This window comes from Tetrahymena thermophila, assembly GCF_000189635.1.
Source record: "Tetrahymena thermophila SB210 genomic scaffold scf_8253811, whole genome shotgun sequence".
NCBI lineage: Eukaryota > Ciliophora > Oligohymenophorea > Hymenostomatida > Tetrahymenidae > Tetrahymena > Tetrahymena thermophila.
In genome coordinates this window covers 494,110-494,993 of record NW_002475923.1, presented here as the reverse complement: position 1 = coordinate 494,993, position 884 = coordinate 494,110, and the positions used below count along the sequence as shown (strand labels likewise).

Genomic DNA, 884 nt, shown 5'->3' with positions numbered 1-884 from the left:
ACCCCAACCCCAACCCCAACCCCAAACCCCAATTTTATTATTTACTAGATTTTATATTTTAAGTTGAATTATTAAAAAATAAATTATATTATTTGATTAGGAGTTTGTTGCATTGAAGCACAAACAATTTAATCTAAATTATTGATTTTTCTAAATTATTAACAAATGATTATGCATGTTTATTTATTTATAATTTATAAGATATTTAGAGGCAAAGATAATCAAATGACAGAATGAGTTGACGAATATCTAAATAAATAAATAAAGAAAGAGGTTCTTTCAAATAAAAAGATAAATAAATCAATTAATTATTTTAGATAGAAAAGAAAAGAAAGAAAAAAGTAATTAGCAACAAGTAAATAAATAGAGAAGTAAAATGGATACTGAAGTTTCAAACCACAACTACACTCAAGCCGTTGCTTACTTGAACAGAGCTACTTCTTCCTGCGTCAAGAAGTGCGACTCTCTCAATAATAACGGAAGTCTTTCTTCCAAGCAAGAAAGCTGCCTTAGTAAATGATTGATTATTTTGAGAATTCATATAAAACATATTTAGTCATCAAAAATAATAATTATTATTTTATTTTATCTTAGAAACTTGCGCTGAAAATCACGCTATTGCAACTAAAATTCACGCTGAATATATTAGAAAGCTTGCTGAATCTAAGTACTTGTGAAATCCAAGATTATTTTAGCACACAATTCAAAATATAGTTAAAGTGTAAGCGCTTAGCGTAAAAATAAAGTAGCAATAATGGGAATAAGGAAAAGAAGCATCGATTCATTTATGAATGCACAAAAACTGGTTGATTAGAAAAGTTTTAAAATCTAGTTATAAGAAGATATAATTCTTATTATTCATATTGGATGTGATTATGCATTTT

General features: G+C 26.5%; 1 protein-coding gene across 1 annotated transcript; it reads left to right on the top strand. All coding sequences in view use genetic code 6, as the record gives it.

Annotated features, from left to right (window-relative positions):
• Positions 1–376: 376 nt before the first annotated feature.
• Positions 377–677, top strand: TTHERM_000528460 (Tim10/DDP family zinc finger protein; the record flags this gene model as incomplete). Its single annotated transcript, XM_012801099.1, has 2 exons — positions 377–512; positions 595–677. 2 exons carry the CDS (start codon positions 377–379, stop codon positions 675–677), a joined length of 219 nt encoding a protein of 72 aa, XP_012656553.1.
• Between the last annotated feature and the right edge of the window lie 207 nt (positions 678–884).